At 36.5% G+C, this 27344-nt stretch overlaps 1 protein-coding gene across 6 annotated transcripts in view; it reads left to right on the top strand.

Moving 5' to 3' along the window:
- The first annotated feature begins 4056 nt into the window (after positions 1 to 4056).
- The window catches only part of LOC149086632 (liprin-beta-1-like), a 44618-nt gene continuing 21330 nt past the window's right edge, over positions 4057 to 27344 (top strand). The window contains exons 1-8 of one of the 6 annotated variants that reach the window (XM_089231033.1): positions 4057 to 4217; positions 6569 to 6720; positions 8287 to 8585; positions 23924 to 24004; positions 24527 to 24640; positions 25693 to 25824; positions 26465 to 26561; positions 27157 to 27218. In XM_089231033.1, coding sequence (XP_089087159.1) covers positions 6633 to 6720; positions 8287 to 8585; positions 23924 to 24004; positions 24527 to 24640; positions 25693 to 25824; positions 26465 to 26561; positions 27157 to 27218 — 873 coding nt within the window. In that variant the 5' untranslated portion in view covers positions 4057 to 4217; positions 6569 to 6632. Of the gene's footprint in view, positions 4218 to 6568; positions 6721 to 8286; positions 8586 to 16307; positions 17676 to 21816; positions 23664 to 23923; positions 24005 to 24526; positions 24641 to 25692; positions 25825 to 26464; positions 26562 to 27156; positions 27219 to 27344 lie in introns of those variants that run through there. The other 5 variants (XM_089231034.1, XM_089231029.1, XM_089231030.1 and 2 more) reach the window with 5 other exon arrangements.

Below are 27344 nucleotides of genomic sequence, written 5' to 3'. Positions count from 1 at the left end.
AACGAGAAAAACCTTTCGATATTTTGTGGGCACCTGAACTAACATTCTCCCTATTAATAAGTCTCCCTACAGAGCGACTTTAGTGATCTCTAAATGTTTTGCGGATCCAAGTGCTCTGGAACTGTGCCGTGCGTCACTTAAGCGATCCATAATTATGCCATCTATCACTAAAGTAATCTGGGAATGGGCCGCGGGTAACTTGAGTAATGTAGAACCGCACTGGTGCCGTTTAAGTGTTCTAAAACTGTGTCACATCTCACTCAAGGGATCTCTAAATGTGCCACGGATCCCTTGAGTGATCTGAAAATGCACCATAGGCCACTTAAATACTCTGGAATTGTGCCATCGATCACTTAAATGATCTGTAAATGTGCCGGCTAGTTAATTTTTACAAAATTAGGTTTGGGGGCAGACCACATTTTGTCCGTGGGCCAAGGGCTTAGAGGGCGGTTTCATATATGGCTTAGAGCAGTGTTTCTTAACCTTTTTTTCCCCGTGGCCCCCTTTGAACCATATTTTTTTCTCGTGGCTCCCCTGTCTTACCCAGAGTTTTCAATTCTCATCTAGAAGCAAGACACTTTATACGTATTGAAATGGTTTTTTTTTTCAGTGAATTTATACTGAACAAAAATTTTGCAAAGAAAATTGGCCTCCAGACCAGTAGCCTAGAATTTATTGATCTCCCCGCTAGTCTGAGTTCTATCAGGACCGTCTCAATATCATGGGCGCCCCCTCCCCCCCTCCTTAGGCAAACTGAAGCTATGGTAGTCCCATACTTTAGCTGGAAATAAACAGCCTACATATTTCCTATTTATTTTCAAAATTAATTGAACTATACAAAATATCATAAGGTGGGGTCACTTATGGGCATGATGCCCCTCACAAGAATGGGACTGACAGGGCTATAGCCCGGGGCCTAATATGGTTTTCATCATTTTTTTTTTCATACAATAAATTTCATATAGGAAGGGGGTCTGAAAAATTTAGCCTGGGACTTGAGAATAACCCCATCCTAGGGAACTTGTTGCAAATGTATGCGGTGAGGCCTGGGTGGGTCCATACCCTAAAGAAGGCCCTGGTTTTATGGGTGGTTTTGTTGGATTCTCTCTCTCACTGTAAGTGTTAGTCACTAATATAAAAACTTTATTTCTTCACACCTTAATTTTTCTTCTCAGCTCTCTAAACCACCTGTCATGGCCCCTTTCTTCATTTTCTTCCGTGGCCCCCTTGAAGTATCCCAGTACCACAAGGGGGCCATATGGCCCCCGGTTGAGAACCACTGGCTTAGAGCATAGTTTCTCAAACTTTTTGTTTCATCGTTCCCACACATCACCAGCAATTTTTTTAATCTCATCGCCCGCAACTCAAGTGAACCCATAGGATTCTATGTTAAGTCCGTAGCTTCGATAGCCCCTCCGGACTATTTCATCGCTCACCAGAGGGAGATATTGCACACTTTGGGAAACACTGACTTAGAGGGTGGGTTGAATTTCTTAAAAAGGAAATTTGAATTCTTCAAATGCCATTGAAATTAACATAAATTGATTATAATGACATATAAAGGTATTTTCTTCCGAAATTTTAATTTTTTCAAAAAAATATTTGTTAGATTAGAAAAATAAATTTTTGATCGTTGGGGGGGGGGGGGGGAGGAGCGTGCCCCCTATCCCCTTCCCCCGCGTACGTCTGTGATCCCACCAATATGGGTTAGGAGGGAGGGGCAGAGCCGATGACAAAATTTTGCTGACAAGGGGGAGGGTGGGGTCAGGGTTTTGCTGACAAGGGAGAGGGGTCCAAAGTGGCTAAAAATTTGCTGACGTAATACTTGAACGGCCCTAATCCTTTGTGCCGCGAAAACTAGTGTTAGCTCCTTCGTCAGCCATCTTGAGACAACCTCTTCCGTTCAACCTACGTCTCCAGTGACGACTTTCGGAAAGGGGTGGGGAATACTGGCATAAACTAAACGCCATGTAAACGGGTTAAAACGAAAATCCCTGTTACCCGGGATATTTTTTTCCCATGCGCATTTGCATCTACCATTTGCAGGTGCTAATTAAATCATCCAAGATCCGGTAAAACACCAGCAGCTCGCGGAATGACGAAATCAAGTGTATGTGTGTAGAACTGGTAACGAAATCATGCTTCTTGCTTGGAGACGCAACAAAAAAAATTTCACATTTTGTTGATTGTAATTTTTCTAATATTAGAAAAAACTAGATATAGCTACATTCTAGAAAAAGTCAGTAAACAGAACGGAATAAAGAAAAGGATGTCTGAAAGTTAAGAGAATTAGCCGGGAATTCTAAAAAAAGAGACATTTCGCATGTGACGTATCTGAGTGAAACTTTGAATTATTTATTATACCAGAACATTAGGCTAAAATTCCAATTTAACAGGTAATTGCAACATTAAATTGAATTGGAAACTCAAGAGGAATTCTGAAACTCAATTTTTCAAGTTTCACTGTATTATAATGCTGTCTATACAGGGGTCTGTGAAAAATCTAGCCTGGGCCTTCCGAAGATCTCAGCTTAAGCGCCCTGCTGTAGGATGTGAACCAACCAAGGGCGGGCCGAATTATCAATTATCCAGTCTACTGTATTGAATATTACAAAATATTACACAAACCAATATAACAAGGTGCATAGGTAACAGTATGCACGTCATTTTACTGGCAAACTGTTGAAATATATCGTAGATACTTCCAATTAAAAAGTTATCCAAATAACGTGTAGAACTCAGATACATCATGCATGTTGCTAAGGGTTGTATAGTTATTAAAATAAAAAGATTATGGACACCCTGTGCCCAAAAACCAAATAGCAAAGCTGTTGTCCAGTTTCTCCTGATGCCAACAAAAAAAATTCATTGTTTCTAAGTGCAATATTCACTGAGTCATTCGCATTCGAAAGACGAAAGTTGGGGTGGGGGGGGGCAGCATTAAACGCGAGTAAAACCATTTTTCCGTTTGAAACTTTCAAGCAACTTTGGGTTAGACTAAAACGTGGTCGAACCACGTGCTCAAACTTGACAATATACGCCACTCACGGAAGGATGAAAAATGGACTCAAAGTCGCGGCTCCTAGGAGCATCACAAACTTTTGACAGGGGCATTGCGGAGACATTGATTTTTCTGTGATTGATTGCTTATTTACGCCTTTAAGAATTTCTTTTATAAGTGAAAATGTCCTCTAAACTATTCTGGGGAGCCGCAGATGACCATGAATTGGGTAAGAGAGCCATAAAGTTTGACGTAAAGTAAGACAAAATTTTGAGCTTTGTTTCTATCAAAGTTGTGTTCTTGTGATCTGCAAATATGCAGCTGGCCACTTAAGTCTTAGAGAGGAGAAATAATAAAAATAACTTACATTTCTTTTCAATGACTTAAGTCAGTGGTGCGCAATTTTGTCAGTGTAGTAGTGACATCTGTTGCACAAATTGAGAAAAATGACGATATCAAAGTTGTGCGCACAGGCGTTCTTCTTTTTCTGCTTTCGAATCAGGTAACTCTACCTTCAAGTGATTAGAAATAACTTTTTTCCAATCGTATTTTTTCATAATTATGATTTAAAAAAAAAGGACATTATAGTCCCGTTCACATGGGAAATACAAAAAGCGGGTTTTACACCCGCTTCAAGAACTTTCACCAATGACTGCTCGCCATTTCTTTCCTTACGAAGGAAAAACATCGTCAAGCGGGTTCTAGAACTCCCAATGCTACCGCAATATGTGCACATGTTAACAGGGCATATTAGATCTACTGACAATACTTCAACAAGATACTTCATTGCTAATTATGGCTCAAATTGATTACTTAAGAAAAATCAAAGAGATACCGCAAACCGCAGTGGAATTAGTCAAGATATATTTCACTGAAAAACGTTGAAAATGATAAAATATATAAAAAATGAGTAATATATGGTTACGAATTATTCAATGATGAAAAAAAAAAAACCTACTCTTTCAATGTCATCCAATCAAAAACGACTTCAGTGTATTATTTCCAATAAGATGTAACTTCTAATTGGTTGATGATACTAACCTGCCATTCACTGTCTTTTCTGGGTGAAAAGAGCATTGCACATGCAAGCAACTCCGCTAGATCAACAAGTATCTAAATAAATAAATATTGGCTGATATAATATTAAATCAAGCCATGAGAGATGAATTTTCGTTTTGCCGAATTCAACCTTTCTTGACAGTCATCAGCGGAAACTGTAAGACATGACTTTGCTCATAATTTTAGTCCGTGTCATGATCGCGTTCAATATTTGTTGATCATTTCTTATAGAGGATAGATATTCGAGTTTTGTTTATAGCTCAAGTGTGCTCAAACTTCAGCCACTTCATTGGTTTGAGAACTCGTCGCGGGCCACTTAAGTGATCTGTATATGTGCCGCGGATCACTCGAGTGATCTGGAACTGTACACTGCCGGTAATTTAAGTGATCTGAAACTGGCGTGGGTCACTCAAGTGATCTGCAAATATGCAGCTGGCCACTTAAGTCAACGGTGCGCAAATCGTGGGTCGCGTCGATGAACTTGGGGTGGGGGTTGCAAGATTCTCTCCAAAGTAAAAACTTCGAAACAAGGAATTCATTCTTATTTAAAAACTAAAGAATGTCTTTATTCAGCTGAGCTAATTGAATGTATCACATCATAATGTAATTTTATCAATTCTACTTGTACAATAATCAACAGTATATCGACTCCGTCATGACGGAATCACGAATGTGCAATGTCCTTGTAAAGAAAGAACGTGGGAAATGACGTTTGGAACAAATGCTGTATAATCCAGATATTGGCTATGTTGGCGACTTTTTTCGGCGCCTAACACTTCCGACGGCCCGGACGAAAGTCGCCAAGACCGATGGTCACCGAAAAAAACAATCGCCAGCAAAGAAAACTCAACGATAACTAGAAAAATAACGATAAAAATATCACAACATGGGTAAAAATATCACAAAAACAAAAATTGGCAATAACAATGATAAATATTCTGGGTTAATATCCAGACCTAAAATTCGTATTATACAGATCGCCAAGGGCGGTGTAAGTCGCCAACGCCGGTGTAGTGGCGGTGGGTTGCTGTTTCTTCTCTTCTAGAAGCTTCCATTACAGATTTTCTAGAACCATGGCGATATTGTGCTTTTTCGGCGGCCATCGGTCTTGGCGAATTTCGTCAGGGCCGTCGGAAGTGTTTGGCGCCGAAAAAAAAAGTTGCATTATACAGTATCTGTTCCCAAAATGACGCTACTGGACAAAGGGAAGAAACTTAGTTATTCGTTTGAATCGCCCGCGCTTCAAGCGCCATCCATAATGGATGGTTGTAGAACATCTGCAATGGAAGCTTCTAGAAGCGAAAGAGAAGAAACAGCAACCCGCACACACACACCGCCATTATGCCAGCGTTGGTGACTTATAGAATCCTTTTGACGATCTGGATTATACTGGATATCAAGTTAATACTGTTACATGATTGGTATTCAGATGACTTAGAGAATCGCCAGATTTCTCAAAATTGTATATTTCTTAAAAATTAAAAACACAATATATATAGAATGGTAAGTAATATGTTAATATAAGGGGGAAATGTGTCGACGTTTTGTGAACAATTTTTGTTCATTATTGACTTCAAGTGTAGAATCATTTGTTTGAAATCTTATGATTCTTTCTCAATCACCCTGTATACGAAAATCGAGGAACATACACCTCATTACGCTTCCATCTTTCATAAGGGACATCAAAAAAATATTTATATGATATTAAAAAAATTGAATATCTTTGGAAGTCAATATTGCCGAATTAAAATTGAAGAAAGCATTCCGAAAAGATCTTTTGGGACAGCACATTTACATTTACTAGCAAAAAAATCGGAATGTACCGGAAATCTGAGATATATGGACAGCATATTGTAGGGGGTCGCTGATAAATTTTTTGTTCAAAAGGGGGGTTGCACTTCAAATAGTTTGTGCACAACAGACTTGAGTGATTTGCAAATGTGCCCGTGGGATCACTTGACACTTAAGCAATCTGAAACTGTGCTGTGGGTCACTCAGGTGATCTGTGAATATGTGGTTGGTCACATATGTGATTTTAGAACATGCTTGAGTGAATCCAAACTGTGCTGCAAGTAACTCTGCAAATGTGGCGCTTATTTAGTTTTTACAAAATTAAGTTCAAGGTTGCCGGCCATTTCAGATGATCCTGAATGTCATAGCGCAACATAGCGCAAAGAACAGGGGTTCTCAAACTGTGTTGTGTCGCCATGGTGCGCCGGTAACCTTTGTTGCTGAGAGGCGGCCCTACAAATGTTTCTCGAAGAAATCTTTTGTTAAACTGCTCTGGGAAGCCGTGGGTGAGGGTTGATTCGGGTTATGGGTGTGGCAAGTGGAAAAAGTTTGAAAACCCCCCGATATAGGTATTGAAATGAGCTTGATACTGTGTGTTTGTGTGATTTTTATAAATTAAAAAAAAAAAAATTTTTGTCTCGAATGCTATTTATTCATGTTCTTTGTAACTTATTGCTGATTTCCTACTCATTTTAATTTTTTCCTTCTGTTGATTAGGATGGATTGAGACGAATTACAGTGTTATCCAAATGAAATAACTGAAGAGCTCATTCATAGAACAATGGCAGACATCCGAGATGCTGAGCCTTCAATTGATGCTAGTAAAGCCTTGGCAGCTGCTCTCGAACAAATGGATGACATTATGGCAGGTAATTCTAGTTTAGGTAATTCTAATTTATTTACACAAATGTTGCCTAATTAACATTCATACAGATACAAATGGATTGCTCGAAAAGTCTATTCAATGGACTCATTTTAACAATTGAAAAATTTGTAGTTTCATATAAATTTCATCCATCTTTAAAATATATTTCGAGCTGTAAAGCAACAGTTTGCCACTCTTGAAAATTTTTTGTATCAGTTGTGGATATATGCTAAAGAGCAATTGAATTCATCATAGTGTGGGTAGAAATATGGGAAGCCAGTGCCCCTCCAGTGTCAATGACTGAGCCAACTGATCTAGTGTATATGAATTTCTATGAATTGAAATCATCACCCTGCTGCTCCGAGCATCATCATTGTGCCCCCCTCCCCACCCAGCCTTTGAAGTCTATTTACACCTATGCATTGGGGATATGTACAGGGCATTATCCAGAGAAGGGGCTCACTGCAGTGTTGAAGATGTCACCGCATGCATGTAATGATCAAAAATAGGTTGCTACTGTCCTCAAAGTAGAATGTTTGCTCTGTAACGAGTCCTCTGCTGACTGGGAATGTTCTGAGGTAGAAATACCCACCTGATATACCCATATGATATCCTCAATTCATGGAGAATCAGTCCTTCAAAGTGTTTGCAGAGTTGGCATCAGGAACATCTATGACAGAGGACCAGATTCCCCAGGTGGAGTCAGAGTATGACCGATGAAGTATATATATTAAAAAATATATGAATCAATATTTTGATCAACGAAAACGTCATTAAAGTCGATGCAATGGAAACTGATGATTTTAGTTTCAAATTGAGTTTGATGGGAGTTTCAGAAGATGGGACCAAAATTTATGGTTCCCGTTATGAACAGTAGGCTAGTTTTTTCTTGTGCTCTGGAAGCATCCACACACCTTAGCAACACACCTCCTTACACATATCATTTGGGAGGAGTTTCTATGTGAGAAAAGAAGCAACAGTATGATTGAGAACAGTTTTCAAATCGGCAACTAACTTAAAATAACTGATTAAAAGAAAAAGACAAAAACCAACTGAAAAATTCTAGGTTTTGACATGTTCACCATAAATTGCTTCAAGCAAGCAGCCTTAACCTCTTGTCTCACCACAGACAGCAACAAACCCACAATGGCACAAATATTCGATCATTACACTTCACTCATAGTTATTAAAACTGATGGCAGATGGCGGCACTGTGCGTAACAAGCATTACACAAACTCACTTCACATTAGGTTTACAATAGGTACACACACGTTTTAACATTTACCAATTTTGTTAGAAGTTTTCAGAAGAACTTTGACGAGCTGCATATGTGATTCGGTAGTGGTAGCCCTAATCTATTAATTGATGTGTTCCTATATTTGTTTTTGTTTGGTAAATAGGTTTGTGAAATGTGAATGAAAAATATTGTTGGAGGGATGAATTAATATTATATGGTTACGAAAAAATATATATATATATTGATCAATTGAAAGTTTTAGATTAACCAGTTAAAAATTGTAATCAATTTCCAGCCCTATTTAAAATTCACCAATTTGCCTTTTTTCCCAGCTACTCATAGAGAAGAAGAGACTCACATTCCGTCGCCGTATTTAACTTCAGTGCATTCCAGTTGCCCATCTTTCTGTTCGTCATCATGTTGTCCTGCTTCACATTCCATGATTTCTGTCAATAAGTGCATTCCAATGGATATCAAGTATCTGTTTGAGCAGCTAAGTAACATCATTAAATCAAAAAATGATGCTAATGAAAACCAGTTTCTTGAGAATGAAGATTTAGATGTTTCAAATTTGCATGATGTCTACCTCTGGTTGCAAAAAGCATTACCTGTGAATATCCAGTCTTCCATTGTGAGTACAACTTCATCAATTATAATTTTCATTAGTTTGTGCATACAAAAACGAACAATGATGTTTACCTACAATGTTTTCACAGGTCAGAATAAGTCTTGAAATGAGATGCTCATAATAAAGTAAAATCCCTATTAACGGACACCCCTCGTTTTAAGGCTAAATAGTAATTCCCCCTTTTATAATAAAAGTATACATTTATAACCCCTGATTAATGGTCACCTCTTTTTTTATGGACAAATTTTTTTGTCCCGTCAGTGTCTGCGAAAGAGATGTTTTACTTTATTGCATCATAAAAATAGATTTTATGATACAATATTAGGTGTATCTCATTTTACGAAAGGAATAAAACTTCATAAAGTAAAGATTATAATATTTGTTCAACATATTTTGTATTGCAAATGTGCAAGAAAATATGAACTTGTACCAATATACTCCTTTCACTGACTTATTATAATAAATTATGTATTGAAATAAACTCACTCTGAAATTCACAGCTGCTCAATATTTCCTACATCAGCGCAAAGTATAAACACTTTCTTGAAAATCACTCAACTCACGAATTAGCTAAAATAGCTTTACAGAACTGTTCCTGCACTGTGCATTTACTCCCAAGTCACCGACAGATGGAAGAAGCTTCTGGGCAGACTCTGTTTTCTCCCTTGGCCTCCCTTTGGAAAGCTTTGCAAATTTGAGGGTAGGGCATATTTGTCACAAAGTTGTAACCGCTATTACAAAGTTGCTCCGTTTTCAATACTTCTTTCTAAGCTTTGAAAATGTGTTCCCTTTTTTAACGTATGCTACTTAGCATGTGACATGAACTACTTCTACTGAACCGTACATGAACCTTGTGTACATTCTTCTGTGGAATTTCCTATGAATTGGTGCATGCTGGAATGTGCTGTGTGTATGCGTGGTCCAAACATATTTATGGTGTCAGAATTATGTTTTTTTCATGTTATACTGGTACTGCCATCTGTCTTCCATATTGTGAAGGGAAAATGACATATGTTTGAATTTTTGTGTCATGTAAATATTGTGTTGAAGGTCTGCCTACTCTCCGCAGAGAGACTTTTTCAAATGGGCTATCCACTTGCATTGGCACTTGAAGTTGGAAAACTGCAGAAAATGTCCAGCCATATGGGACATAAACTGCACTTATACTGATTAATTTCTAAGAATTTCAGTTGAAATTGTCTATTTTTTATTTACACAATTTCTTTATTAATTTCTCATTACAAGGTGCATTCCATTAGAACTCAGAGTAAAATCATAAAAAATAAAGAAATATAGGCGAAGTCCTGCAAAAAAATAATTTATTATTTTCCAAAATATCTTCCCCTCAGATGATATGTAATAGTTCCATCGTTTAGTCCAATTTTCGAAGCAGTTGAGAAAGCTTTTTTCTGGTAGCTGTCTCAGTAAACCCTGCCATGGAGCTTCTACTTCAACATCAGAAACAGCCAGAAATCACGTGGTGCAAGGGTGATCCAGACTGTAAGAAGGTTTTAGCATGATTTTAATATTGTATTTACATATTATGTTTCAGTTTTAAAAAGCTTGTTACAACGTATATCGAGAAAGCTTGGGGAACTAGTTGAAATTTCAGTTGTGCAAGATTCACTGAGACAGCTTCCAGAAAAAAGCCTTCTGTACATGCTTTGAAAAGTTGATTGGACAGTGGGACCATTGCATATCATCTGAGAGAAGATATTTTGAAAAAAAGTAGCCTGTACCTATATTTCTTGATTTTTTTATGGTTTTACTCTCAGTTCTTAAGGAATGCACCTTGTGTTTTCAATCTAAAAAAATTATTTATAAAATTCATTGATTAGATTCGTTCGGAATCTCTTCAAATGGGTGTCTGTGAAGTTCCATGAAGGTGGGGATGCCAATTGAAATTTCAAATTTTTATTGGAGGAATGAAAATTTTTTAGAGCTTCTACTTCAACATTAGATACAGCCAGAAATCACATGGTGCAAGGGTGATCCAGACTATAAGAAGGTTTTAGCATGATTTTAATATTATATTTACATGTTATGTTTCAGTTTTAAAAAGCTTGTGACAGTGGTTTAAACCATGGTTTGAACTGTCACATCAAAAAACCTCAAACACTGCTTTTCAATATAAAAATTCCCATTGAAAATACACACATTGATTGCATGTAATGTTTAAAATCGCTATGTTACACAAAGAATAAATACTTAATGTGATTATAAAATATTTTTCTACTCTCTACAGAATTATTTTGAACAATAAATTTTTTCTTTGTAAAATATACAATTTGAATTGAGCATGACATAAAAGCTGAAGGGAAAACCACGAAACTGTTTGATATTCTTCAATTCAAGATGGCTCTTGACCTTCCGAAATTTCCTCAACTGCTTATATATGTGTATTGATATAAACCATTTGCAGTACTCTCTTCATAACAGATAGGTGTTTAAAAAGTTCTTTTATGCCATACATGTAATGACAAAACAAAACAATGACCTTATGGTGTGCATAACAGTAGAATATATCTAGCAATATCAAAATACATACTGAATTGTAGGACTAAGATGTTCTTTGATTTGGCAGTGCTGAATGTATACGATCACTAAAAAAAACTCCTATATAAAAATTATTTGTAGTGCAAAAATAGGAATGACTAAGGTTGACTATGATATGTTATACAGCATTAGAATTGAAAAATAAAAGTGAATATGAGAACCTGCTGATCGGCAGACATCAAGACTGGTCCGCTAAATGAAATCTGTTCCAAATTAATTATAATTAATTATAAATTAATATAAAAATTAATTATAAATAATTTTCCCAAATATATCAGCACTAGCTATACTACCTGGTGCTACCAGTGTTTTCTTCAGTTACTGGGGAGATTGAAAAAAATGACAACCATTATAAAGGTATACTGTAAACTATTATAAACTGTAACTGTAACTATTAAACTGTATATTCCGTATATACAAGATATACGGAAGACTGGATGTTGTGAAGATATTTATTATTTGAGTTGTTCATTTTTTTTAAGGAAGGAAAAACTTATCTCTGCCTCTACCGGGAGTCGAACTCGGGTCCCTCGATTGCCGGGCGAGTGCTCTGACCACTAAGCTACAGAGGAGATAGAGATTTTCCTTCGCTAGAGCGTAATATATGTGCCGAACGGAATCGTGCAATGGACGGTGAACCGATCAGCCAATAGCTTATGGACGACAGGCCACCAGATGGCTATATATATGACATGAATGTCGCTCTTCACTTGTTAATACAAGATATACGGAAGACTAGATGTTGTGAAGATATTTATTATTTGAGATGTTAATTTTTTTATTAACGACATATACTGTCGTCCATGAGCTATTGGCTGATCGGTTCACCGTCCATTGCACGGTTCCATTCGGCACATATATACGCTCTAGCGAAGGAAAATCTCTATCTCCTCTGTAGCTTAGTGGTCAGAGCACTCGTCTGGCGATCGAGGGACCCAGGTTCGACTCCCGATAGAGGCAGAGATGAGTTTTTCCTTCCTTAAAAAAATTAACATCTCAAATTATAAATATCTTCACAACATCCAGTCTTCCGTATATCTTATATTAACAAGTGAAGAACGACATTCATGTCATATTATACATATCCTGGTAGGATTAAAAGTGACAAACCATTGTAAAGGCATATGCATGTCTGAAATGCATTGCTAGGGAATCATGGTAACCAAAGTAAACATTTTGAAAGTAATTATTGAGGCCTGGAAACCATTGTTGCATAACAGTTTTTTGCTCATTTCGGGCATTTGTCCAGCTCTGACAAACCTTTAAAATAGCCTATCGTTTAAGTCGGGTCCCGTTTGGTGTATGTGTAAAAAAAATAGTGTGTGTGGTGATGACGATCGGTCTAAAATTGTAGATTTGTATAGAGAACACGCACGCGCAGGCAGGCCTCTGAGATCAATGTATCGCTGTAGGGAAGGGGAGGGCAAAGTTTTTCGCGATTCATAATTTTTCTAGATTCATCAGTAATGTTGTGCATTTGGAAAATTAACGGCAAACATAATCGCAGAATCTAGAAATTCTGTAGAACTGTAATGAAAGAAATGGTTTCAGAATTTTTGAAAGAAGTACAGTAGAACCTCGATCATCCAAACACATCGGGACCGAAAGGTGTTCGGAAAAGTGAAAACTTTGGTAAATCGATTTCAAAACTAATTCAATAATGCAAAAGACTAAATTTAAATTCGGCAACAAATGAAACCCCCCCCCCCCCGGCAAATAAGAACTTTTTTTGTTGTCAAGAAGACGCACTCCTCCCTCTCATTAAGGCACATCCATAGGATTAAGATGAATTCGTGAAAAAAAAAGGAAAGATGCAGCTAAATCTGCTCTTATTCACAAAGTTTTTTGCTTGTCAGTCGTTCATAACGTCATAAACTATACCGGATTCACCCTTACTTACATCTACAGCTCACAGGTACAGTATGTATAATTGTTTGGAGGTGGATTATCGTACATTAGAAGGAAGCTATCGAGTTGGGAGATAAAATGATTCACACAAGTTCCAAGAAAATACCAACTATTGAGCATCATTGACTATAGAAAACTGAAAATGAGAGGTTGGAAAGGTGTTCGGTTGACCAAGTTGTTCGGAAAATTGATGTTTGAATAAACGAGGTTCTACTGTAATTCTATAATTCCCAGTATTAATTCCCAGAAGTTCATAATTTATGAATAAATTATTTCATAATTAATAAAAGTAAAACTCCAAGAATTAATGAAGTAATTTGAAGACTTAATGAAATAATGTAGAGAATTAAGGAAAGAAATAATTTCAGAATAAATAGAAGAATAATCCCAGAATCACCAAAACAAATAAGTTCAGAATCATTTGAAGTAATTTGAGGATAAATAGAAGAATTAATCAAAAACTGCTTCAGAATTGGTGAAAAAAACGATTTAAAATAAAAGTTAATGAAACAATTTCAGAACAAATATAAGTCTTCAGTTAATTAGGGCTCCCCCGTTCGACTGTGAGCCCTGTTGGCTATTCTGTTAAAAAGTTACGCTGAATTACATTACATTATGTTAAGTCAGGAGTTCCTGAACTGTGGGTCGCGACCCTCTAAGGGAGGCGTAAATGAGCTAAGGGAGTCGCGAAAAATTTTTCAAAATTTAAACGTCATAAAATAAATTTATTTTATTCTTTTGCAATGTAAATAAATGTATTTCAAACCTAAAACCACCTTAACTCTTACTTGGGCTATTTATCATATGTACTTGGGCTATTATCTATATGTACTCACTAGTCAAAAGTAAGGCACACAACTAATAAATTAAAAACTACAAGGTGTCTGGAAAAGGAAACCCCAATGAAAATTGAAAATCTTAAAAATGTAAAAATAGGAAGCCCTACAATCATTCAACTTTTATTAGTTGTCAAATATAGCTTGATATATCCGCTGCATGCATGAGCACTGACGTATCTCGATCAGAATGTCAATATTTGAAAAATTTAGAGTTGAATATATGCACATATGAATAGTATCGGTGTGCAGCGCCATCTATAAAGGTTAACTGAAGTTGAAAAAGAGGGTTGGAGGGTTCGCCAATGAAATTCTTGTCAAAGCGGGGGGGGGGGGAAGGTCGTGCTTTGAAAAGTTTGGGAACCACCGTGTTAAGTAATGTACTATACTTTTGAATCATATCATAATTCAACCTTATAATTTTAAATGAGTTGTTGGCCCGTGAGCTTAGTGAAACTTTTCAATTTAGCCTACAATGTCTGGAAGGTTAAAGACTCCTGTTGTATTTTTTCCTCAGCGAACACCTTTTTTTTTTCTGTGCGCGGTAAAGCTATGTGCCGTGTACATTGATTTGTGATTTTGTTTCTGCTACACATATTTTGAGATATAAATACTTTTTTGTTGGATATTCTGAATCAATCGATTAGATTTTCCTAATTGTTTTCTTTTTCTTTGAAAGATTCATTAATTTAGGTGTATAAAACATTATGCATTTATGAATATAAAATTATTTTTTATAAAAATGCATGGGAAGTTACTGTGTTCCTTTAGAAATTTGAATGCTGATTTGTGTGCAATAAGTTAAAGTAATAGGTCTGTTTGAATTATTGCATCAAACTAGAAATCTCTTTACAGAGCGATTCAGAATTTGTGGGAAAATTTTTAAGGGGTGATAGAACACGCCTAAACAAAAAGAGGAATCGATCAAAAATAGTCGATTTGCGATTTTGCATGTAGAATTTTCCCCCCTGCGTGACCTCGCACGTTCTCAGCTTAGAGCGAACATTACTTGAGGCCTACCCCATCCCCAAATGAAATTTATGAAGATGACCCCCCCCCCAATAACTTATGAATAATCCACCACCGTAACACCCTCCTCCCCTCTCGTATCAGCTTCTCTAACTTTTGATTAGCTGAGGAGAATGATTTTGGTAATAAATAATACGAGCATTAATGGGAGGAGAGGACAGTGTCACAGTGAGAAGCTAGCCTTAAACGTAACGTGTGCCGCAAAACGTGTTCATGGGCCTTACACTTTTTCATGTTCATTATTCCTATACACCAGTGTTTCTAAAACCTCTGGTCCGCAGGCAGACTTTGATCCAATTCTGATTTAATGACATAATACAATTATTGTGATTCATATTTGAAAAAATATTCTTATGAGTTCAAATAAAAAAACCTTTTCATCAAGAATAACTAACCATGAAGAAAATTACGTAAATTGCGATCCTACATGCGAATTATAGCAAAAAAAAAAAAATTTGCGATTTTCGACGCATTTGTTAATTATTGTTAAAATTTTTAAACCAGGAAAATAAGGGGGCCATTTCAAATCATAGTTAACAATTTTTTTTCACTAAAAGAAAAAAAAAATGTCTTCGAAAATACGGGACATATGTTCGCATTACTCATGCTGTAAATTTGTGGTCCGTCGAATTGTTTCAGCAACGTGGGTCCTTGGGTAGAAAAAGGTTGAGGAAACGCTGTTATGCGGGAATGCTTATGACCGAAAATGGATCTACTCAGACGGGCTTGTATAAAATAACGAATATAACTAAAGAAATTTCCATCATTTCGTGGAACTAGAGTTTAAAAACATAACCACACAATTGGGGGGGGGGGGGGACATATGCGAGCATTCACAATTGAAGAAAAATAATTCATTTTGTGAATGTTCCTTGTGATTTCTACATCTCTCGTTTAGACACGTTTTGATGTTTTTATCACTGTATTGTGTTTTTATTTTGATCTATGTTAATTACGCAGAATTAAAAGCAGGATACGAGTCTGCAACTTGAATCAGTGTTGCTCTTGACATCTGAAGACTGTTATTTCTTTTCTATTTTTTTTCTTCAATTTTTTTAACTATGCCCTCAGGCTGCATTCGTATTTCAATCGTCTCATTCGATATAGATGAAATTCATACTTATCTGTGCTTGCGTGCGTGTGCATGCACACGCTGTTCGTTATGAGATTGGCGATGAAAGGCCATGTAATAAACAATTTTTTCTCAGCTGTTATTTCAACTGAAGTGCATTCATAAAAGAGGAATTTCCCTTTTAATTGAGAGGTCTCTCGGCGAAGCCAATCGAGAAATGGACGGTAGCCGAATAACTTGCCACATATCAGTGACGTGGATGATGATGTATGCATTGCACTTTAGCATAAACATAGCTGATGCGAGAAAGCTAAGCTATCGTCGGAGTTTCTTTTAAAAAGCTGCGCATCTCTTCGGTTTTTGCTTGACCTCTATGGGTCGAAGGTCACGGATGTATATTTAACACGTGTTTCAAATTTTGCTCTCTTCTCTACGTTTGCCGCTTGGCTCATTGCAGCTCCGTTTTCTCTCGTGAAATATCAGGCTTTGATTCCCGATTGTTTTATGGCGTTCATGGCAGCAATTTACGCTTTGTACGTCTGTAAGGTGTTGAGCACTTCGCCGGGAAAAGTGAAATTTGAAAGGAACAAATCAAAAGTTTTGAAACAGCAAGCACATCCATGAAGAATTCATTGTACAGACGAGAAAGAATACGGACTGAAACATCTAGCCGGCTCAAATAGTTTCATTGAAGCAAAAATATATTTTCTAGACTAAAATTTACTTTCTAAATATTTCATGGATTCCACATTGCTCAGAAATTCTCCGTGCCGATTCCTTGATTTCAACCTCAGACCTTCCACTCCACCAGGAACATTTCACAATAGAAGCTTATGGAGATCCGAGAATATCGATCTTGGATGTTGCGATGATTCAATGCCTTCTATAGACAACGGGTTTCTTTCCAAGACTTCGAATAGTGGTGACGCTTGCGTAACATCTAGCAAAGGTACTCAAGTTGAAGAACTGCTTCACAGTGCTCGCGATGGTGATACCTACGGAAGTTTAAGGTATTCTCCGGTCGACAAGTGTTACTCACATACATCATTCAGCCCACGTGATACAGATTTTCATAGCGTTCAATGCGGTCAAAATGATTTCGCAACATGTGGAGTTGGGTACGATATGCCGAAAGAGTTTTCGGTCACCGGGGATGGCTCATTGCGATGTTGCAGTCCTGCAGTTCTGATAGCTAGGGAGATACCACCGGGTTCGCAGCAACAGTGCTGTACCGCTCTTCGTAATCCATGCTTGACAGACGACTATCGTGTCTCTTGCAGACAGTCCCATCACAAGGAAACCGTTCAAAACTGGAGGAAGGCTGTGAGCAGGAGCTTAGTCTTGGAGGATCGGCGAGCTTCCAATTGCATCTCTCCTCATCCCAGTGACTGTAGCACTATCAGTGCCGCTACCAGTAGAGTTTCGTCAAGATGTCTCGATGTTAGTCTCAGCGATTCATGCAGAAGCAGGAACGTTGCTGGGAGAAACGGCCATCAACTGGGAAGATGCTCCGATTCCAGCACTTCCAGCTTGAGCAATATCGGAACCGTCACTACGAAAAGAAAAATTCGCACATCTAATCGAGTTCGGAATTCGAGTCGCAATCATGCCACGCCAGCTCCGGTAGGAGTTTGTACATTGTGCAAGGATCACCCGCATTACGATGAGCGACCTCGTATTGTGATACAGGCGGTAGGTGGCTCTTGTTGATTCTGTCTCTCAGTCGACGATAAGTACAAACGTTTCAAATAGTGACCTGTGTGTATAAAACGTTAGAGCAATAAGAGACGTATTAATTTACATATTCGAAATCAATACTGTCAGATTTCTCATAATTTGATTTGATTAAATACCATAAAAACCTCTCCTTTGCTGAAACTGGCGGGACAAAAAATTCGTCCGTAAAAGAGGGGTGGCCGTTAATCAGGGTTTGAAATGCATAATTATATCATACAAGAAAAATTATTTGGCCGTAACAGAAAGAGGTGACCGCATCTGAAAGGTGTCCGTTAAGAAGGGTTTTACTGTATTTAGATTGAATAGTCATAGGCTACATTTATTATCCGGTCGAAATTCCACGGCCTATATACTTTAATTGAAGTACAGTAAAAAAACCCCGTTTTTTGCTTTGTCAGATAGTAAATTGCAGAAAATTTTTGCTGTCTGTATTATAATCGTCTTACCAGCGACGGCAGAGTGCAGCAGGTCCACATACACGGTTTACAACGGTGACGGTGAGCTGGTTGAGGATTAGGAGCGCAAGTTCTTATAATTGTCTCATTTGCATATTTCCATCGAAGACGCTCGTACTAGCGCCACCTATCGGCTGTTTTGAGTTATTTTTTCCCTGTCTTAAAAAAATTTCCCGTGACCTAGCGATGCTAACCCTGCAAACCGTTTTTTATTTCGATTATTTTTCCGGTTTTTATGAATTTTTAAAGTTTCTACGGACTTTTTGCCCACCCTGTATATATATATACATATATATATATATATATATTAAGTAATTAGTGATATTTATATGACATGAATGTCATATCTTCACAACATCCAGTCTTCCGTATATCTTGTAGTGATATTTATATTGCTTATATATTTATTTGTTTATCATATTTATGTAATTAGCCTTTTTTTCATGAATAAGACATACAAGTGTTAAACACGGTATGAAAAGGATGACAAGTGATCATACATCAATCAAAATGAATATAAGTATCGGGGGAAAAAAACCCCCAAAAAAACATTTATCACAAGAATGTACACATGTTGAGTTTCGGGCACCTTCCTCTAACCGAATTCAAGAAATTCTGTGTGACAGTGGTTCGCAATCTTTAGAAAACTCTTCTCTGATTCGTAAAAAAAAGACTTTTTACGAATCGAAGACCAGTTTATACACTCGACTAATAGGAAATAAATTGGGAAAAATGAAAACGGGAGAGACGAATTACTCACTACCCGGTTTGACTAAGGCCGGTATTACACTATAAAAGTTTTCTAAAAGTCCTTTTATAAAACTTAAAAAATTCAACCCACATAAGATTATCGGTTGCATTTGCTCGAATGTAACCTATGAGCTTTATTGGTTCGATTTTTTGAGTTTTATAAAAGGGATTTTATCAAACTTTTATAGTGTAATACCGGCCTTAGAGCATATACATTTATGTAGCCAAAAATCACTGTTTAGGCTCCGTGAACTCTATTTAAAGGGAATAGACGTAATCGACAAGTGGGGGGGGGGGGGGTATATACACGCATTATAAGAGAAAATACCCACTTGAATGCAGAACCTCTGGGAGCAGATTTTTTTTAAGGATTATAAGAGAAAAACTATGAGAGAGGTGTGTGTGGAGGAGGGAGAAAGAGAGGTTAATTTAGAAAGTCTGTGTGCTTTTTTGTTGCTGAAGTGATGAGGGAACAAGGAGAATTTACGCTTCCATAGTGTCTGTTTCTGTTGTGCAGCACGATGAAAGAGCTCTCATCTTTTTCGTTTTTTTTACCTTCAAATTTATCAAATGTCTTTAGTGTCGGCTGGAGAAATCGTTAGGCATACTTCTGATCTCTCTTGAAACGTTTTTTGAGTGCTTCAAGTGTTTTTCTTCCGTTTTATATTTTCACCCATTTGATCCCCCTCACTTCCATGAGGGGCCGTTCAAGTATTACGTAAGCAAATTTTTAGCCATTTTTGACCCCCCCCCCTTGTCAGCAAAAGACAGCAAAACTCTGACCCCCCCTTTGCCAGCAAAATTTCGTCATCAGCTCTGCCCCTCTGAATCCTAACACATATTGGTGGGACCAGTGATGTACACGGGGAGGGGCTTAGGGAGGGCTCATGCCCCCTCCCAAACGATCAAAAATTAATTTTTTTAAATTTGAAAATTTTGAACACAATACCTTTATATGTTATAATCAACTTCTGTTAATTTCAATATTATTTGAAGGCTATGAACTCAAAATTTTTCTTTTTTGAATTCATTGCGACCCACTCCCTGTCATATAATGATAAATCGCATAAAGGCCCTTATCCTGCGGATCAAATACGGCCCTGGGGGTTATCTGATGCGGCCTGCCCTCCCCAAACCTAATTTTGTAAAACTGAACTAAGCGGCACATTTACAGATCGCTTAAGTGTCCCGTGGTACAATACCAGAACATTTAAGCGGCTTGTGGCACATTCTCAGATCACTTAAATGACCCGGGACACAGTTCCAGAACACTCAAGCGATCCGTGGCACATTTAGAGATCCCTTGAGTGACATGTGACGTATAGTTTGAGAGCACTTGAGTGGCACCCAGTGTGGTTCTACATCACTCAAGTTACCCGCGACACATTCTCAGATTATTTAAGTGATCCGTGGCATATAATTACGGATCACTCACTTGAGTGATGCGTGGCACAGTTCCAGAGCACTTAAGCGGCCTCTACACACGTTTCCAGAGCACTCAAGCGGCCCGGACACATTTCCAGATCACTTGGATCCGCGAAACATTTAGAGATCACTAAAGTGGCTCTGTAGGGCACTTATTAATAGGGGGATGTTACTTCAAGTGCCCACAAACTATCGAAAGGTTTTTGGCGCACCGAGTAAGATGCCATTAAAAATATTTCATATTTTCATAAGGGGGGTTGATGACGTAAGCATCATCCAAACCCCTCTCCCCCCTTGTCATCAAAAGTCAGCAAATCGGAACCCCCCAATCGATGATGACGTAATACTTGAACGGCCCTAAGCAGGAAATATCTTGCCTTTCTCCTGGTTTAATGTTGTTACTTAGTTGTTGTTGCTTAGTTGAGGACTGAGATTTGTTTTCTGTCTTTACTTGATAAATTATCTAATCCCATTAGAATTGTTTAAATAATTTAAATATTGCTCATAAAATGTAGGCCTTGTAAAATAGAAGGAGGAAAAAAAATTGAATCCACTCCAAAGCTAGACATCGCTTTGCGAACATCGATTTATGCCTGCTCTTTTATTTAGCATGCATTGTTATAATAAATACGTAGAGGCGTTCAGATTTCTGCAGATTCAACAAATTATTAACAGCTTCTTTAAGCTTGAAGAGTTCTTTGCACGTGGAAATTAAATAATTCTAATCATATTAAATTGTTTTTGTCCATTATAAAAATGTAATGTTTAACCGATGCCGTTAGAGCGCTCATTCACTTGTAAAAGCGTTTTATGGCATGAGATATTTTTGTTCAAAGCAAAAATTTTATTATTTCATCAGTTAATATGTGAGTGTGTGGTTTGCTGTCCTGTATAGGTCCATGTATGCCCTATACAGTTTTATCCTTAACCAAAGGTTCATATTATTCAAAATTATCCCTGTAAAAATTATCTTTATTGGAAGGTTCTTTATTGAAAACTCTCGCATTCTTTGGTGCTTAGGCTATATAGGATCGTCCATATATTTCCTTCATAAATTATCGAGATACGGGTGCTCACCAAAACGCACTGAAAGCTGTTCGTGTTATTGTACTAGAATAACATTTTAAGTGGGATGATTGATGTGACGATAAAATTAAGAGAGATTGAACAATCATTATTAAAATATTTGATGGAATTTCTTTTTCCTCTCACATTTTATGCGGTGTTCGAACGATTCATTTTCAGATGTACAAAAACAAATTCGCTATTTAGTTTAAAGTCTGCCAGCCATCTGCTACGTGTTTAATCATTATTCTCGTAAGTTTTTTTTCCCGTTTTTTCTTTCTTTGAGGCAGCTCCTTAGGCTTCCAGGAAATGATTTACGGGATGAAAAAAAAGTCGTTGGTTTAATTTTAGCTTCACTACCTGCTTCTCGCGGGAATCTTTCCGTAGTGGTGTGATAACCCATACCGATCCGACCGACATTCTCCAGACTATCTTTGCTCGCCTTCTCCAACCTCGCTCGTGCTATAGGGTACACAGTATTAACTCTCACCAACTTTTACGCCTACATCGGACTTTTTCTCGAACAAGAGCCACATTCTACTTGAAATTTTCTTACTCGACCGAATTCGTCCGAACGAGAAACGCGTCCCCCCCATCATCACAGATCGCCTTCTGAAACTTTTATATTGAGAGGTGTAAAAGAAAAAGAAAATTTTTAAGCACATCTGTGGTGGTGGTGTTTTTCTTCTCCTCGCCTTATCCTTATGTCCACATTTGATTGTGGAATAAGCGAATTTCTCGGTGGCTGGATAAAAAAGTGCGAATAGGCGCGTGAGTAAATTTTTTTATTTGATAGAAGGAGTTGTGAAGGAAAAAAAAAAAAAAAAAAATGAAGCCTCCGACTTATTTTAGTTTTTTCGTTGTCGTCGTCGTCGTCTGTTGAAGCTATGGCGCCTCTCCTGCGTCTGAGCGCTGTGATTGTTACCATCTCTGGCAAAGCAGAAACAAATAAGGGATGTCCCTTCTCTTTTGTGGCTGAGAAGAGTAGAGCAGATTTATTCGCATGAGGGATGTTAGATCGCACGCAATGTTTTTCTTTCTTCAACAGTCTTCCATTTCCTTAGCATTTGCTTGCACATTATACTGGCTGTTGATGGAAAAACATTGCAAGCAGCTCATCAAATTAGAATGTTGGATACTCTCCAAATAAGCAGGCATGTCTTTGCTTTATGATGATCTTCCAACTCATTTGTTGTTTGCAGTAGTGCATTAATATTTGTGCTTTACATCCATTTCACAAACAGATACAAAGGAAGAGGTGAAGATCATTTTTGAAGTTTCATAAGGTTATTCCAAGATTCCTTCTGATTTTTAAAAACTTGTTCATCATCCCTGAATGTTGTGATAATTTTTAATTGCAAAAGTAGTAAGCATACCCAGGATGAGTTCATTAGAATCTTTCAAAAGAACTAGAGTGGTTTCCAGTGCTGAGGTATCATCAGGAAACATCAAATTGCCAGAAAAGATAGAAGAAACAGATATGGGAGAAGATGAAGAAGACTATGGAGATGATGATGATTGTGATGAACCCGCAGTGACACTGGCACCACTCATGGATTCTTGTTTGGCTTCCCATGAATTTGAGTGGCTCAAGCCTTCATCAAGTTGTGCTCCTGTGCCTTCTAATATTGCTGGCAAAGATCTGAATGTGGAATCACCAGAAGATCGTTCTACTTCAGTAAATTCAGCAGCTATTCCCCCTCATCCACATCACAAGGCTATGAAGAAGTCTAATCCACACTACCAGAGGAGGCCAAAAGAAAAGGAATGTACAACCTGTCGTATTTCTCCAACGCCATGTTATGACAGTGGCATTTATCATCACAGATTATCTCCTATGAGGTCTTCTTGGTGTTGCCCATCACCTCCACCACCACTGCCTTTCCATATTTCATCCATGCCCACCTGTTTACACCATTCTGGTGGAGCTCCTGGTGTAGAAATTGTTCCTTGTGGTCAAGAAAGCTGTTCTGAGGAGCAGGGTTACAGTTCATGCTACTGTTTATCTGGGAGTCATCAGCGTGCTCGATATGGAACTCCATGCATTTGTCATCATTACAGTCCTACACGCTTCAATGACTGCACACCATGCAGCTCACAGAATATGTATAGAGCTCCCAGGTCCCATTCTGCTGGATCTCGGAGAAGGGAATTTTCACCTTCATCATCCCCGTTACACCGGCCATATTTCTCTACAGAGAATTCTAATTGCCACAGTTCAGCAAGTTTGTGGGAGGAGAAATGGAAAGTAAGTTATGAAAAAATCATCAGCATAAAAATTATAATTTTTAAAATATGTTCCTAATGGGTGTATGTTGCGGTATTGTGAATATATACTCGTTTCATCAGTATAAAAATTTCATTAATCAAATTTCTGGAGATGATTTTCATTTTTCACTGCAAAGGTAGAAACTGTTGTTTGGCAAATTTTCTAAGCCATCATACTGTATAATGTAATAATACAATTATTATTAAATAATGCCTATTTTTTGTATGCGTATATTCTAGCCTCCTATCCATTCTGAGGACCATAATAATTTATTGAAAATTCAACAATTAGAAAGTGACAAAAAGAATTTGATGCTTCAGGTAATGAATTATTGAATAACATTTTATTGAACATGTTTTTGAGTAAAAGTTAAACCAAATCAAAATAACTACATAAAGTTATTTATACATATATGTCGTTTAATCCCTTTAACCGCCTTCATCATGATGATGGTTTATGATGAATAGAAAAGGATAGTTTTTGCAATATGTTCGGGTATATCTGGGATTACTTTTGCAGTTTCAGGTTCATAGTCATTAGTGAATTCATGAAAGAATAGCTATAACTGTTTATTTAGGCCTGTTCCCTTAATTGAGACATTGTGTTCCAATTGTTTTTGTGATAATTGATTAGCTTTTTCAGCATAGTGATTTTATTCAGTACAAAAACTAACTTTATTTTTTTCAGAATTGATAGAGTTATTGTATACTATATGAGAAAATTTATTGTTTATTCAAAAAAAGTTGAATATGAGAATTTTTTTTCTTGTTGATTGAAATCAGTGCATGATTTTAAATTATTACTTACATTGTTGATACATATACTTACATTATTTTACAAAGGTGAGCGTGTTAAATGATCAAGTTGAAGCTCAGGGTGAAAAAATTCGGGAACTAGAAGGGCGCTTAGATGAAAAGAAAAACCAGATTCGTCAACTGGAAAAAGAACTGCACCAGGTGAACATCTTCATTTGAAGTTCTAATTACAGATAAACTTGGTAAAAATGAGAAGCCAAAAAAAAAAAAAAAAAAATCTAATATATTCTCATATATGCCTGCTACTGGTAAAATAAGTGAAATTAAAATCCTGCTATCATTGCACGACTCAATTTAAAATTTTGAATGAATAAAAGATGAAACATAGATTTTTTTTAGTGGGAAACATTAATGTTCATCTCCTTCCAGCGTTTGTCAAATTGAAAAAAAAATTCTTTCGATTCTTTGCTCCAGAGGTACAAATATGTGTACCTAATTTTTATTGGTTTTAAATTGTTTTTAAGATTCTTTTTTCAAGTTACGACCTGAGGTACACGTGTACCTTACTTTATGGTCATAGTAAAGATCAACTTATTAATTAAATAATTTAATTAATTACTTAGTTATTTTTTTTTCTAAAAGGCATTTTGACATACAATAAACACAAATCAGTCAAAAAATATTTTTTGTTATAGTCAGTTTTGGTTCAGGTGTAAAGAGATCAAAGAAACATCCATATTTCATATAAGAGCCAAGAATGAAAATATTTTTAAAAATTATGACGCTCCTAAAGGGGGAGAGTCTGGAAGTTTAAATCTACCATATTCAACCATATTGTCTGAAAGGGGACAAAAAGGAAGTTCACTCTGACAAACTCCAAAAAAAAAAAAAAAAAATGCTTGTATTAATCAAACATTTTATATCAGCATTTGTAAGAATGTGTGAAATTTCGAATGTAACTAAATAGTGAACCAAAGATTGCTTTTGAAATGCTCATAACAGCAGGGATCTCTTATTAACCAAGTTCAACTGAACTATAGAAACTGAATTTTCACCTATACTGATGCCCAATGCTTTAAATTGAATCTTTATTTCATTAACTTTTTCAAACTTTGAAAGGGGTTGCTTCAAAGTCTTGGAAGCATATTTAGTAAATTACCCAAACTTTGAATTTTTTTATTTTAGAAAGCCTTTATTTTACTATTTCTTTTTCAACCATCTAAAATAATTTATTTGCTAATATTATGTTCTAGGAAGCAATGACGCGGTCAGCAATCGAGAACTCTAAACTTGAACTTATGACTGAGATTTCGAATTTACGGTTCAGGCTAACAGCAGCCGAGCGGGACAGAAAAGAGAGTGACGAAAAGTGTAGGAAAATGGAAGTGAGTTCAAGTTGATAAATTTTTCATTTTACATATTTATCTCTGTTTTCGAAAAATCCACAATATGTGAACTTTTTTTTTTGTTTTTTCAGTCAATCGGTTTTATATTATAATATATTTTTGTAATTCATGCGTAATTACAAGAAAATATAAAAAAATTCAGTGTGTCTTGTCCTGAGAGAAAAACAAAAATATAAAATAATTAATAAGAAAGGCAAAAATCTCTCTCTCAGAAAAATCCCTAGAATCCATTTTGTAGAGCTTGAAAGGCTTTTGGAATTTGTTGACCCCTTCCCCTTCAGTAATCTTATCTTGAATGTTTCAAAAAAATAATAACAAAAATGATGGCATGTAGCCAATGTTTATTTCACCAGTTTTTCTTCTTCCTCCTGAATCCCTCAATTAACTGATGCTGTTTTCCAAATATAATAAATACTTGTGATTGTGGATGCAAATATCAGTATATTGCCTTCCAGTAATTTAATACATAATTTTTTTTTTACTACTATATAATTATTTTCATAAATTTTATAAATGTTCATTAGAATAGAATTTACAGTCATGATTTTCTTAATGTATAAATTGATGTGTTGAACATGCATGATATTTATTTTACATTCGTATAAAAATTCAATTTCAGAATAATTTAAACAATCACTGGAATGGCCATGATTCCAACCAATTTTATTATAAAGCTAAAATTGAGAATGGTACCTTGCTGTCGCAGTTTGATGAGAGTAAGTTCCTTTGAATTATTACCTGAAAACTTATTTATTGTAAAACACAGTTAAAAATTGAAATGCGCTGATATAGTTGTACTTAAATTTGCTAGCATAATATACTTTATATATGCTCAGAATCCAAACCACTCATATATCTAAGCTAACTTCCACATATGAAATAATAGAAACTCAAATGTTCCACAAAAGTCTCTGGATTATAGGAGAAATCTTTTTACAAAGTATTGAAATTTGCATGTGCAAATTATAGTAGGGGAAATTACAGTCGACCAGTCACCAATAATAATCACTGCAAGTTATCAGTAGGAGTGTGAGAGACTTTTTTTTCCTATCTTAGACTTGGGAAAAAAAGGTGAGTGAAATGAAACTTACTCATTCACATCCTATATCTTCTATAGTTTTTTTTATTTATTTCATAGTTATTTTCTCAACAATCTTTCACTATAAAAATTATTTTTAAGTCATAAATTTCTTTGAATGATTTCTCCATTCAAGAGTGCAAAAACAGTTTGCATTGCTAAATTTTTTTCATCAATTATTGTGGAATGAAATTGTTTGTTTCACAAAGTGTGATTAGTATATTTATTTTCAGATGCTGGAACAGAAAAATTGCGTATGGTACTGGATAATGTTGTATCTTCCAATGCTGAAAAGGTATGTAATCATTTCTTCCCTTGTTTGTTAATTCAAAAAAATGTTTGAGATAATCGAGTTCTTATTCTGTTTGAGGTATCAAAACTGTTATTTGCTTATAATAGGACTTGGTTTCCTCATTTTTTT

The sequence above is a fragment of the Pholcus phalangioides genome, unplaced genomic scaffold (genome assembly GCF_987345545.1).
Source record: "Pholcus phalangioides strain wild (caught in Gottingen) unplaced genomic scaffold, Ppha-v1.0 ptg000004l_1, whole genome shotgun sequence".
In the NCBI taxonomy this organism is placed as follows: domain Eukaryota; kingdom Metazoa; phylum Arthropoda; class Arachnida; order Araneae; family Pholcidae; genus Pholcus; species Pholcus phalangioides.
The sequence above is the reverse complement of the archived record's forward strand: the minus strand, read 5'-3'. Positions and strand labels throughout refer to the sequence as shown.